Below are 13,246 nucleotides of genomic sequence, written 5' to 3'. Positions count from 1 at the left end.
AGGGGCACGTGCCTCCAACCCAAATAATTAAAAATATATGTTAGGAAACGACTATTAGGGGCGTGGATATGCCCCCAATAATTCTCTTCGGACGTTTTAAAATTATTTTAAGGTTGGTATCGTTGGGTGTTCCTCGAATAGTATCTCTTCGGACTTTAATTATTTTAAGTTAGTACACTGCATTAGACAATAGTTTCCCTGCTAGCAGAGGCCTCTTTTCTCTGTATTTCGCTGTGCTGGAGTTCGCGAGGAAAAGATACCTCTGCCATGGGTCGCAAGTTCGTTTGATCTAACCGCCGTCCACGATCGTGGACGGGAGATCCAGAGCGCATGATCCGTTCATTAATTACTGGCCACTATTTGAGCCTTCAATGACTAGCGCATGCATGAAACGTATATCCGCTGCGGAATAATAAGCCCGCATTCGAAACGGCGTCCTCTGTAGAAATATCACGCGACGAATTATAAAAGAAGCCATTCAATGCCTTATCTTCATTCAGACTTACTAATGGTCAGCGGTCACATTTCAAAGCCATTCAAATGCAAATGAGACAGCGGTATATAACCCCAGGGACATAGAATGCAATCAGTTCTTCTTTTCGTGCTACTACAGGTCAGTGAGTCAATTTGTATATTTTGTTTTGCATCGGACCGCGAGCTCTTTATCTTTCTACTTCTTTTTAGAAGGAAAATGGCAAGCAAAGATAATAAGCAGAACCATATTGAACCTGAAATAACCGTAAGGATAAAGACGAAGAAGCATTGGAGTTTTATGTTGACGAACTGAAAGACCAGTATGGTATATCTCATATGCTCGAGACAATGAAATTCTTGGTCGAGCAAGTTACTGCAAAACAGGCAGCTACCTCGAATTCTAACGCCAGTGAGGCTAATATTGCAGGGAAAACGTCCGACTCGGACGGTTCCGGTTTTGACCCGTCGGCTAGCCTTTACCGGCGGTCGGAGATTATACTCCTGACAAGGAGTGTAGTGCTTATTAGTCGCTAGACTCCAGCGTAGCAGCACAGTTCCTACCCTCTTTCTTTGAGGAAAAGGAGGGCTATGGTCCTAAGGTTATAGACGTTATTGCCGAGCGTGTCAACGACGCATGTTCTAAAAAACCTCTGGATGAGAAGCTCAAGGAGCTGCAGAATAAATATAAGACTCCGGAAAACTGCAAATTTCTCTGCGTTCCTAAAGTAAACGTGGAATTGTGGCATGATCTAGAGCGAAACACCAAGTCCAGAGATTTTGGACTGCAAGAACTTCAAACGAATGTGGTAAAAGCGGCGCGGCCCATTGTCATGCTGTTTGACTCTATCGCAGGTAGAGCAGTTGATCCTAAGGATATCTTGCCGATGCTGGCTGATTCTATTACCCTATTGGGGCATGCGTCTTACTGGTATCCGGTAACTCCGCCCCACATCGAATTCGTAAATTCTAATAACTAAGAATAAGACGTGAAATAAGACTTTCGTTAAAGAGTGGGGCGGGCTAGCTTTTCGATTTTTCGGTGGGGCGGTTGTACGTTGGTGCGGTCATTATGTGGGGCGGACAAGCCAGTATTCGTCTTACTTGTACTCTCTAAAGAGACGAGAGCTATTGAAACCTGACATAGCTCAGGCCTACCAGGCAGTGTGCAGCAAATCCAATCCTGTGACCACCTTTCTTTTTGGGGATGAACTTCCCAAACATGTCAAGGACATAGGTAAAGTTAATAAAATTGCTAGAAGGACACTAGCTCGGGTAAGTTCATCGAGACGTGGGCGCTCTTTTGACTACAAATTCTCAAACAACAACAAAAACACTGGTCAATCCATGCGTGGCAAGCGGAGTGCTTTTTTTAGGATTACGAAGGTTCCCAGACCAAAGGACAAGGTGAAGCAACTACCAGTACACACAGAAGAATTACCAGAACTCCAAGGACAAAGCTTGAATGAGGTACCTTTGGCTCATGCAGGTAATCTTCAGCACCACATTGAAAACTGGCGTAAAATCACCAGTGATCCCTGGGTACTGGAAACTGTATCAGGATATCATTTGGAATTCAGTGAGTCTCCAAGCAAAGGAACCATCATCAAAGTTTTTCCCTGCACTGGGGAATTCATTTCAAATATCTTTCTAGTACCCAAGAAAACTGGTGATATGCGCCCAGTGATTAATTTAAAGCCCTTGAATAGTTTTGTACAAAAGATCCATTTTAAAATGGAAAATATTAATGTGGCCTTAGATACCATTGCAAAGGGTGATTTTATGGTGTCAGTTGATTTAAAAGATGCTTATTTCAGCATTCCTATTTACAAGCCTGATCGTAAATATTTGAGGTTTAAGTGGAGAAATGAAATTTATGAATTTTCATGTTTACCCTTCGGCTACAGCCTAGCCCCCAGAGTTTTCACCAAGGTCCTTAAACCTGTTGTCTCTCATTTGAGACTAAATGGATGTCGAGTTGTGATATTTCTCGACGACATCCTTTTGATTGGTAGCTCTCCGCAGGAATGTTTCTCACATTTATCTATGCTCAGATTATTATTACATGATTTGGGTTTTATAATAAATGAAGAAAAATCTCAGCTCACTCCATCCAGTCAAATCACTTATCTGGGTTTTGATATTGACTCTGAGTTAGTGAAGCTCTCATTGCCTATTAAGAAGGTTGAGAAAATAGTATATACATGCAAAAATGTTTTGTTAAAAACGTTTGCCTCCGTCAGGGAAGTTGCTTGCATAGTGGGTTTGTTGGTATCAGCCTTCCCTGTTGTGAAGTATATTTTAATATACTTAAATAAGCTTTAATATACTTAATTTACTTAATTTATTTTAATATACTTAATATAAGCTTAAAAGCTTCACTACAGATCTATTGAAAGAGACAAAACTCAGGCCTTAACTTCCAATCATCACTTTGATCAAAATATCCAGATTAGCTCCCAGGCAATGTCTGATATCAACTTGGTAGTAAATAACATTTCTAAGTTGAATGGCTCTATGTTTGGGTATAACCCAGTTGATGTTTATATAGAATGTGATGCTAGTTTGTTTGGCTAGGGTGCAGTTTGTAATGGGCAGTCTACGAATGGTAGATGGTCTTTGCCTGAGTCTAGTCATCATATTAACTATTTAGAGTTATTGGCTGCTTTCTATGCTTTGCAAGCTTTTGTTGAAAATCGAAATGGTATTCATGTGAGACTCAGACTAGATAACTCCACAGCAGTTGCTTTCATCAATAATATGGGTGGAATGAAATCTCCCACTTTGGATGCACTTGCTGCTATTATTTGGGAGTGGTGTATTTCAAGGAATATTTTTGTTTCTTCCCAGCATATCCCTGGTACATGTAATTGTGAAGCTGATGCTTTATCTAGAGAATTCACTTCTAATTCAGAGTGGTCTCTTGATCAGGATGTATTTAATAATCTTGTTACAAAGACATTCTTGCCTGAATTAGATCTCTTTGCATCTAGGTCAAATGCAAAATTGGACTGATTTGTTGCATGGCACCTGGAACCGGGCGCACATGCCGTTGATGCTTTTAGTATCAGTTGGTCTAATTTCCGATGTTATGCTCTCCCCCCCTTTAGTCTCTTGACTCGGGTCCTGGTCAAGATTCGGAATGACAGTGCATTAGTACTCCTCGTTGCTCCAACATGGACAACACAACCATGGTATCCTCTATTGTTACAACTCTCCATAGCTCAGCCAACACTGCTTCCACGGACAGGCTGCTCCTGGCAGGATGGATGTTATCCGGAGATCATTGTCTGCAAAGGGATTTTCTGATGAGGCAATCCTAATCATCTCTGCATCCTGGTCAACTGGGACTGACAAGCAGTACAATACAGTTTGGAAAAAAATGGTGTTGCTGGTGTGATCAGAGAAAAGTTGATCTACTTCGAGCACCTGTGAGTGAAGTAGTCAATTTCTTAGCAGACTGTTTTGCTGGAGGGAAGAGCTACAGCACAATTAATACCTATCGTTCAGCCTTGTCTACTACCTTGTATAGCGTGAACAATGTTGCTGTCGGTTCACACCCTCTTCTTACAAGACTACTGAAGGGTGTTCTTAAGACTCCACGATATTCGTCCACCTGGGATGTCTCTAAAGTGACTAGTTATTTAAGGACTTTGTTCCCTCTGGAGCGACTTTCTTTAAAGACTCTTACTTTTAAGACTGTTATGCTCTGTGCATTGTCATCAGCACAAAGAGAGCAAACCTTATGTGCTTTAGATTTGAGGTATATGAATTTGAGCAATGGATGTATAGTTTTTGACATAACTGAGTGCCTGAAAACCAGTAGGCCTAGAAAGCCTTCTTTGAAGGTTGAGTTTTCTTGTTTGAATGAAGATAAATCAATATATCCTGTTGTTACCCTCAAAGAGTACATAAATCGCACAAGTTCCCTGAGAACTTGTTGTTTATCTCGTTTATTAAACCACATAAGGCAGTGGCCACTGGCTCGGCAGCAAGGTGGATTAATACTGTAATGGCTGCAGCTGGCATTGATACTGATACATATAAAGCACACAGTGTTAAGAGGTGCTGCTGTTTCAGATAAGTATTTAAAGGGTGTTCCTGTTGATGAGATTCTCCGCATGGCGGACTGGTCCAATGAGCGGACCTTTAGAAAGTATTATTTGAGTGAAAATAATGTTGCAAAATAATTCTAAGTGTTGAATTGTATTAAATCATCTCACAAGTTATGTTTGTTGAGATATGTCTTATGGCTCAGGTACTTTGAAATCGCATAATTATCCCATAATGTGGAGCATATCGAAAGAGAATTTAAAAATTAGACGAGAGGTAATTACCTTGAAGTGTAATTGTAATTCTCTGAAGATATGCGGAGCATTATGGGTAATGCTACCCGCCCTTTATCCCCACCCTTTGCTGTCGGATCTTTGCCATTTTATACACTCCAGGAAGAACTGATTGTATTCTATGTCCCTGGGGTTATATACCGCTGTCTCATTTGCATTTAAATAGCTGTGAAATGTGACCGCTGACCATTAGTAAGTTAGGAAGTATGCATAATTATCCCATAATGTGGAGCATATCGAAAGAGAATTACAATTACACTTCAAGGTAAGTACCTCTCGTCTAATTTTTAAATTTTCATCGTAGTTGCTAATGAATAGTTTTACAGACATCTTCGTCACCCATAATTGCTATTATTGTTTAACAATAAAGATTTCAGAGCCGAAAAATATGGCGCTTTAGATATCAAATACACCTCGGCAGCTTCGCTCTAGGGCCCTGCGCAAGAACAACAACAAAATAAATAAATAAATAATTATTTATTTATCTATTATAATAATAATCATAATTTTTTTTATTATCATATAAACAATATTTGTAAAACATATTAGATAAAATATTCTAAATAGAAGAGAGTCTGCGTCCGGATCTGCGTTTAATGCACACCCCCTTTGTCTAGTAAGTTGCAAATTTACTGTTTAAGATGATGAAATTGCAAAAATTTCGATGCTGAGCATTAAATATGACCAATATATATATAGCCAAGCTATTCCAAGACGTAAAAGTCATTTTAATTCTTGGCGTTTGCGCAACAACTAATTTGGTTATAATGACTGCGATTTTGACAGGACGTATTACCCATCATGTACTGCGCCACAATTCTGACAACATCTGATACGTCCTCTCCCAACACAGCCATGACGCTGGACTTTCAAAGTCGTTCTCGGTCGCTTTGTGACCTCATCTCGCTTCGCGACCTCATCTCGCTTCGCTCGCTGACTAAATCTCGCTTCTTATGCTCGATTACTGACTCTGAGGTTGACTTGGAGCAAGTCTACCATGACGCAAACGCGTAGGTGCAGGGCGTAGGAGGAATTTTGAAATATAACTCAAGCAAAATCAAAATTTGACGGAAAATTGTATTTTTTCACTAGTTCCTCTTTAACTCGTGTCAAGAGACGTTAAACATACATTTCCAACCCTAAGTTGATTTATACCATTTCATGCTCTATCGGAAAGATAGTTGTTACATGACATTCTTTTGATACTTCCATGTTGCGTGACGGTCGCTAAGTGTCATTGTCTTTTGGCCAATGATTTTCGCTGCTTTGTTGGAAGAATAATATCACTGGAGTGGACCAACTCTTTCGCTACTCGCACGGAAAACTTCGTCCTTGCTAAAATGTCGGGCTTACGGAAGCAAAAGCAGCCAGAATGGAAGGATACCAACCTTGCCTTATTCGGCTCTGACATCGAGAAAAACGTGAGTCTATTCTCAAGTTTGAGTCAATGAGCAACTTTGCTCATGCGCCCTCATTAAATTCTGTTCCCGTTGCGTTTGAAGGTCAAACGAGAGGCTGCAGCGACGGAAATTGCTTGGAAAAATGCAGGGACGAGAGAGGGACTTCAAATTTGGCGGATTGAAAAGTTCAAGGTTTGCTATTTAGATTGACAATCACAACGGTTTCAACGTGATCATTTGCTTATGGACAAAAATATCACTCTATTCGCGGTTGGTTGGGTTAACTTTTGAACATACATTACCTAAAATTAATCCAGAACTCAGCTTATGTCCGTAACACATGTAAAATTTTGGCAGCCCTTCTTGTTTACTTTCTTGAATTCAATTCATTACAATCAAGAAACAGGGATCTTGGTGAGCTTATCGCTTGTCAACACTTCAGTTGAAAGCCATTCCAGTGTTATTAATGCATACAGTGGCTTAATTTGAACCGCTCTGTTGGTTTTATTATCCTTACACACATAATAGAAGACTGTCATTTCAAGGATCAAAGCTACGCCAGCCGATTTTTTTAATTATGTTTAAATGATTCAATCTTTTTATGCACGAAATTCGAAATCGTAGATAAATTCTCAAATCATTTATGCAATCATTTCTAACAGAAATAAGCGCTACGGAGAATAATTGTTACCTTTTTTATTGTGCTTCGATATATTTGATATATTTTATGCTGCTAGAAGGGCTAAGGTTATGTAGGGGTGTATATGAAAGAATAGGGCATACAGGCCCGTAGGCTGGGCCGATGCGGGTCCTATTGACTACTTGACTGCGGACTGCGGTATATATTTGGACTTAATAAAAGGGCCCCAACCCACCCACCCCCTCCCCCCCATCACAAAACAGAGCTGTATTAGCCTGTTAGCATGCAGTCTATAAACCAGCTCCCAACCACTCTTGTAAGAAGGGGGTAGCAAATGGGGCTGGGAAAATTAAGCAGTATTTTTTGGGGTGCTCGCGAAATTAAGCATTATTTCCAGAGTGCTCGCAAAATTGAGCATTATTTTCGGGGTGCTCACAAAATTAAGCCGTATTTTCGGGGTGCTCATAAAATTAAGCCGTATTTTCGGGGTGCTCACAAAATTAAGCCTTATTTTCGGGGTGCTCACAAAACTAAGCCGTATTGTCGGGGTGCTCACAAAATTAAGCCGTATTTTCGGGGTGCTCACAAAATTAAGCCGTATTTTCGGGGTGCTCACATTATACTTGTTTTCTGAAAAAGAGAAATGCTCGACTGCTTTTTTTTATTTGACTCATTTTTGCTTCTACTGAAGTTGTATGAATTTGATCTGTCACGCGAGCACTCACGTCACGCAGCTCATGTACCACCCCCCCCCCCCCCCAAATTTCCAGGTGTATCTGTTCGTATCGTCAGTCTATTTCCGTCAATCTGTCTTCTCACCATGATATAAGTGAGTCAGTTGTCTGCCTCTATTTGTAAAAAGCTTTCAATATCTTCTAGGTGAAGGTGTGGTCTCGTGAAGACTACGGCTCATTCTATGATGGCGACTCCTACATCATCCTCAACACCTATAAGGAATCTGGCGAGGATGTACGTAAATCCTGTCTGTGACTTTTACATTAAGACTGTACATGAAGCAGCTGCAACATAAAAAAAATGATTACTGTAAAACCATTTGAAAGATAATGGATTATGTGACAAAAGTAGAGTCACACGACATGTAACAATATCATGTAACAAGAGAAGAGAACGTATTTTTACCAGGGACGAGAATAAACGGGGAGGCTTAGGGGGGTATATACACCCCAGTATTTTAGTTAGAAAAGTCAGTCATGTTTTTTTCTTTTTGTTACCGAAACCCTATAATTAGTAACGGATCTAGGGGGAGGGTTTAGGGGTTGACACCCCCCCCCCCCCCCCTTGGGCTGCAAAAAAGCCATATGAAAAAAAAATCACCCTCTTCCCTTTGTCACTGAGCCAAACCCCCCCTTAACGAAAAGCTAGACCCGCCCCTGTAATGCTAGCCCCTTTTAAATACGAGGTTCCACTATAAAAGGGAAAGCTCCTCCCACCCCCGGGCTCGAATTTGTGTGGGACAGGTCTGGTGAGAAAACTGTTTTATATGAGGATCTGTGAAGATTACGTGACAGGCCATGTAACGGTACCAAAATATTCCGTGACGAAACTTTGTGGTCGGACTCGTTGATTGGTTATTCTCCCGTTATGCAGGAATTAAAATACGATGTCCATTTCTGGATCGGTAAAGACTCAACACAAGATGAGTACGGTACGGCCGCGTACAAAACTGTAGAACTCGACATCCATGTAAGTATATTCTGTTATTAGACTTATTGGCTATGTTACATAAAGCCACTACAAGAGTATATCGATGGCATTGAGCGATCTTTGTTGTTGCAGTTGAATGATAAACCGATTCAGCATCGCGAGGTCCAGGGATTCGAGTCGAAGCTGTTCAAGTCCTACTTCAAGTCCTTGACCATTCTAAAGGGCGGGTAAGACAACGAATGCAGCCAGCCGTTACAGGCCCGGCAATGCCAGCTCTGTTTGAACACCATGCTAGGAAGTGTTGCGGAGTAGCTTGCCTCACAACATTTCCTTTGTATTTAGCCTCTAGTAACGTCCGCTCACCGACCGCCCGCCCGCCCCCCCCCCCCCCCCCCCCCATCCCACCCACGCCTCCTTCTAACCCTAACCCTAACTCTAACCTGCCAAAAGCGTGTACGTTCTCATTGTAGGATTTTTTTCCATTCTCCATTTTTGTGTGATAACCATAACTGTCCAACAAATACCAAAATCCTGGGTACGCGAATGGAAATCATATAACCATGACTCGTGCAAACATCACCAGCATTGCAGGCGAAAACAGCCAGCATCAGCATCGTTTGCCACAGCAAGACTGTCACCGTTTGTAGACCGGTAACCATGTAACCATGGTAACCATGATAAAAGGTGCTGTCGGACGCTGGCAAATGCGAACTTGAAACAGGGCAAAAAGTATAATACCGCTAATAAAATAGGCACACTCTAGAAACACTTGCAACGCGTAAGCTAAGCCTATGTACTTAGGGCTATGTACTTCATGTTCTGTGTTTTCGAGTTTGTCGTCTAGCGTTTGTTTGTTTGCCGCAGTGTTGACTCTGGCTTCAGACACGTGAAGCCTCAGGAATACAAGCCACGCTTACTCCGAGTTAGAGGCACCACGGTATGTGTTGGAGACTTATAGGGTCTGTAGCTACCTTTTGATTTTTACTTCGAAACTATAGATTATATTTCTTTGAGTAAAAAGACAAACACCTGTTTAAGTAGAAACACCAAATATGGCGTGTTTACTAGAAAGCGTGCATCGTGGTGTGTGTACCACAAAGCGTGTATCGTAGCGTGTGTTTATCGGAAAGCGTTTGCCGGGCGTCAGTGGCTTGTTTTGAGCGACCGTATAGGTCATTTTGACGAACGTCCCTGCCACGCGTCCCTATATGTAACCTCCCTATATGTCAGGTAGCGCTACGCGGATATAGCTGTGTTTATTAGCATAACGTGTATCATGGTGCAGAGCCTTAGCAGGCCACGTAAGATTTGGGGGGGGGGGGGGGCACAATACAGAAACATTAAGAAAATATTGGGGGAGCATAGCCACGCCCCCTTCCTTAAAATTTCCGAAAATATTGGGGGGGTAGATGCCCCAGTGCCCCACCCCTGCTACGGCCGTGTGGTGTATGTACCGCAAAACGTGTATCGTGACGTGAATCGCGAAACCCTTGTCATGTATGTGGGCGACTGTTTATATTTGTTTTCTCCTCACTCTAGGCATCAAATTGCGTGGTGGAGGAGGTCTTGCTGGCTCGTAGTTCGCTCTGCTCTGAAGATGTGTTCATACTGGACAAGGGACTGAACCTCTATCTGGTACACAAGCAATAGCAATCCTTATTTCCGGGGCTTTACATATCGTTTGTTATCGTCACACACTTGGGGTGTAGACTGGGTCACACACTTGATAGCACGTGGTGTCCTCTCTCTTTTAGTGGGTCGGCGTGAAGTGCGACAAGGATGAGAAGTTCCGCGGCATGCAGGAAATCCTGAAAATCAAGAGCGAGAGGAACGGGAAACCGAAAAGCGAAGTTAACGGTAATCTGATAAAGTAACGTGATTATATCGTAATGGACTTACCTGATTATGTCGCGTGATGGTCTTACGTGATTATGGTCGCGTGATGCCCTTTAGTGAATATGCCCTATGGTAGCCTTGCGTGATTTTGTCGCGTTATGATCTTACGTGATTATGTAGCGTGATGGTCTTACGTGATTATATCGCGTGATGGTCCTACATTATTGTGTTGCGTGATGTTAATTCGTGATTATGTCGTGTAAAAGCAGTACGTGATTATTTCGCGTGATAGTCTTGCCCGATTATGTTGCGCGATGGACTCACATGATTACTTCAAATGGATTTCTTTTGCGATGGTATTAGGAGTTCCGTTTCGTGACAGTGGCGTGACGGACAAGTTTGCCGAGCGTGATCGTGTTGCATGATGTTAATACGTGATTATGTCGTGTAAAAGCCTTACGTGATTGTTTCGCGTGATAGTCTTGCCCGATTATGTTGCGCGATGGACTCACAAGATCTCAAATGGATTTCTTGAGTGATGGTCGTATGAGTTGCGATGCGTGACAGTGGCGTGACAGACGAGTTTGTGACGGGTGATACTTGCTGTAGCTGCGTTGTGTGATAGTGTGACATGATTGTATTGCGTGATACATTGACGTGATTGTCTAGCGTGCCTTATATATAGGCAGATGATTGAGTCTGATATAGGCAGATGGATGAGTCTGATGTGGCTGTGTGTGTGTTGTGTATCGGGACGTGCGATGGCTTCATGATGCGTGCTACTAGCTTTCATCTTTCATCTTAGATGAGTCATCTATGAAGCCTGACGATGATTTCTACAAACTGTTACCCAATGTGTCAAAGGTGCGTCGTGGAAACTAGTATGGAAACTATAATGAATCTAGAGACAAAGCTAAGAAAATAGGGAGAGACAAGCTAAAGAAACAGGATGATAAAAACTGAGAAAGCAGGGAGAGACAGAGTAGGAAAAAAGGGGGAGACAAAGCTAAGCAAACGGCTCTATTTGTTTTAACCTCCAACGCTTACACCGATCTTTGTCTTCACAGGACTGCGAAGACTCGAGTTTTCCTAAGGGAGACTACGACTCGTTCGAGCCAGAGCTGTACAGGTGAATGCTACTATGAGTATAATACGAGATATAAACCCAGCCATAAAGCTCCGTTCTTTTCACGGTTTATTGCATTTGACCGGGCGAGAGGTGTGGGATGGTTGCAAGTAAGCGCAACCGAGCCAGCATGCCGCGAAGCTTTTAGCGGGAAAATGAAAATAACAAAAAGCAGATTATTTGGCGCTTACGAATCAGCCAGAAAGTGTTTCTGTCAGAAAGGGCTTACTTTCATTGAAATATTTTTTTCGTCCCTCTCTAGCGTGACGAGCGTAGCCATTTCTCTGTTTATTTTGGCGTGAATTGTCACTCAAAAAGTCACATGACTTCTAAATGCAACTTGCAAATTCCTCGATTCTCCATAAATGCAGTGGTTTTCGTGATGTAAAATCGGTTTTGCGATTTCTTTTAGGATTTCAGATGCCTCAGGAAAAATACAGAAAACGCAGATAAAGAAGGGACGTATTAGCAGGAAGGACTTCGACGAGCAAGATGGTGAGATGGGTAGCGGTGTATAATTACCAAGCATGCGCGGCGTGGGCGAGATTACGACACGATCTAGTACAGTGACGTCTTGAGCAGTGTAGGCAACAATGATGCTGGTTATGCGTATGGAATATTAATGCTGCGTTCACACAAACATTCACTTTTAAAATGCTTTACAGTGCGACGCGCGCTACCGTGGCCACCTTGACAGTTTTGTGAAGTAAACCAATAAGGATGCGAGAAACGTGCTATCTGATACGACGCGCGCAACCGTGGCCACCTTGGCAAATGAAAGTAGAAAAATAGTTAGGTCATGGACAAGTTATAAAAGTTATTAATTATTTCCCCCTGCGTCTGCAGTGTTCCTATTTGACACGGGTCGCCACCTGTTCGTTTACACTGGCAACAAAGCGAGCATCGATGAGAGGCGTCTGGCCTTGCAAATCGGGCACGTGAGTACAAATTAACGTTAGCGAAGGTTCAACATTACGCTCTCGATTGAAATAACAAATGATAAATCCTGAAACATATTTTGATTTTTTAACACGCAACTGAAATTAGAATTAAAGTTTGAACATAAACTCAAAATGTGAAGTCATCCCCCCTTTTGCACTCCCCTGTAAAAAAAATTGGACAATATTTATGACCGCACACAACCCCCGTAAAATAGTGGTTTCCCTAACGTTTCGATCATTAGCCTTTTGTCGATTCGTCGTTCTCTGTTTCCGCATGTCATCCAGTTTTTCATTAAAGCGTCCGTAGATATTTTTCTAGTCACACAATGCTATTGTTGGTATTAAACTGTTTCTCATTTTGTCTTATGCTATCCGCGTGCAGAATCACTTGATGAGAACCGATCACCCCTTCGCTGCGATAAGCACAGTGTACCACGGCCGAGAGCCCGGAGAATTCCTGGAAGCACTCGCACACTGATGGATAAGTCTTCGAGGCCGCCAAACAGGAAAATCAATAATAATCCAGACTATATGATTTGGAAAAGCTACCGTAATACAATTTTAATACAAAATCAAAGTAATGAAACGTAGGCATAAAAATTGAACATGAAGCTTCCTGTCAAAAATGAAATAAAATGAAAATATACAATTCGGATTGCGAAAAGAGCGATCTAAAAAATATTCGTACTTCCATACTATTCTGTGCGCTACGACTAAATAAATCAACATTGTGTAATTAAATATTGTGTGGTTTTGTTCTCAACGATAATGTGAATGGTACGGAGCGACTGCAGCAGGCGCATACACGGGGGGGGGGGGGG

At 42.0% G+C, this 13,246-nt stretch overlaps 1 protein-coding gene and 1 pseudogene across 1 annotated transcript; both read left to right on the top strand.

Moving 5' to 3' along the window:
* The first annotated feature begins 580 nt into the window (after positions 1–580).
* Positions 581–4,700, top strand: LOC125567909 (annotated as a pseudogene).
* Positions 4,701–5,026: 326 nt separating this feature from the next.
* LOC5521393 (gelsolin-like protein 2) lies at positions 5,027–13,166 on the top strand. The gene is made up of 14 exons (XM_048729680.1): positions 5,027–5,082; positions 6,094–6,238; positions 6,320–6,409; positions 7,737–7,826; positions 8,466–8,561; positions 8,655–8,749; positions 9,387–9,459; positions 10,062–10,157; positions 10,277–10,379; positions 11,164–11,222; positions 11,426–11,487; positions 11,897–11,979; positions 12,331–12,422; positions 12,808–13,166. Exons 1-14 carry the CDS (start codon positions 5,042–5,044, stop codon positions 12,901–12,903), a joined length of 1,221 nt encoding a protein of 406 aa, XP_048585637.1. The 5' UTR covers positions 5,027–5,041; the 3' UTR covers positions 12,904–13,166.
* The last annotated feature ends 80 nt before the right edge of the window (positions 13,167–13,246 follow it).

This window comes from Nematostella vectensis, chromosome 6 (assembly GCF_932526225.1).
Source record: "Nematostella vectensis chromosome 6, jaNemVect1.1, whole genome shotgun sequence".
NCBI classification, from domain to species: Eukaryota; Metazoa; Cnidaria; class Anthozoa; order Actiniaria; family Edwardsiidae; genus Nematostella; species Nematostella vectensis.
This window is presented reverse-complemented; position numbering and strand designations above follow the sequence as displayed.